At 56.0% G+C, this 1,040-nt stretch overlaps 1 protein-coding gene across 1 annotated transcript in view; it reads left to right on the top strand.

Annotated features, from left to right (window-relative positions):
• The window catches only part of LOC106810186 (collagen alpha-1(XXII) chain-like), a 41,609-nt gene that overhangs the window by 23,943 nt on the left and 16,626 nt on the right, over positions 1-1,040 (top strand). The window contains exon 7 of the mRNA XM_014813467.1: positions 82-186. Coding sequence (XP_014668953.1) covers positions 82-186 — 105 coding nt within the window. The remainder of the gene's footprint in view (positions 1-81; positions 187-1,040) is intronic.

Below are 1,040 nucleotides of genomic sequence, written 5' to 3'. Positions count from 1 at the left end.
CTCTCTCTCTCTCTCTCGCCTCTTCTCTCTCTATCACACACACCCCCAACGTTCAACATTACTCTCTCTATCTCCTTGCAGATTGACCTGCAGTGGATGGTGATACACTGCGACCCCTCGCGGCCGTTTCGTGAGAAATGCGACGAGATTCCGCGACCAGCGCCGGATGAGGAAGTCGGAGTACAGGTGAGTGGTGCGCCGCGTGACGCTGACGGCTGTTCGTGCGAAGCCTCTACGCGGCGGGATGACGTTGACGATGGCACGTGCGTTGTTCACGTGATGATGTTGGCGACGGCACGTGCGTTGTTTACGTGATGACGTTGACAGTGGCACGTGCGTTGACGTTGGCGATGGCACGTGCGTTGACGTTGGCGATGGCACGCGCGTTGACGTTGACGATGACACGCACGTTGACGTTGACGATGGCACGCGCGTTGACGTTGACGATGGCACGCACGTTTATGTTGACGATGGCACGCGCGTTGACGTTGACGATGGCACGCGCGTTGTTTATGCTGACACGAGATGGCTTAGGCGCAGCATTCCGCCACCGGATCCTCTTTCGTGGCGGCGGATTACTCCGCGTGCACGCATCCAAGGCTGTAATCCGACCGCGGAGTGTTTAGAGACGATAGCGCGCCCGGCATGCGTGTCGCGCCGCACGGCCGACACCGCCGATAAAAGCGCCGACGACGACGACGCCGCCGACACGGACGCCGACAACGACGACGTTTCTGACTAGTGTTACTCCGCTGTTCCCGGATGTACGTGTAAAAACGCTTGATCCCTCGCCTGAACATAACTGCGGAAACGCGTGTTCTCATTCATGAAAATAACTGGGAAACGCGTGCTCCCATCCCTAGACAGAACTGAAAAAACGCGTGCTCCCATTCCTAGACAGAACTGAAAAAACGCGTGCTCCCATCCCTAGACATAACTGAAAAAACGCGTGTTCCCATTCCTAGAAAGAACTAAGAAAATGCGTGCTATCATCCCTAGAAAGAACTGAAAAAACGCGTGCTCCCATCCCTAGACATAAC

The sequence above is a fragment of the Priapulus caudatus genome, unplaced genomic scaffold (genome assembly GCF_000485595.1).
Source record: "Priapulus caudatus unplaced genomic scaffold, Priapulus_caudatus-5.0.1 Scaffold417, whole genome shotgun sequence".
Lineage (NCBI taxonomy): Eukaryota > Metazoa > Priapulida > Priapulimorpha > Priapulimorphida > Priapulidae > Priapulus > Priapulus caudatus.
The sequence above is the reverse complement of the archived record's forward strand: the minus strand, read 5'-3'. Positions and strand labels throughout refer to the sequence as shown.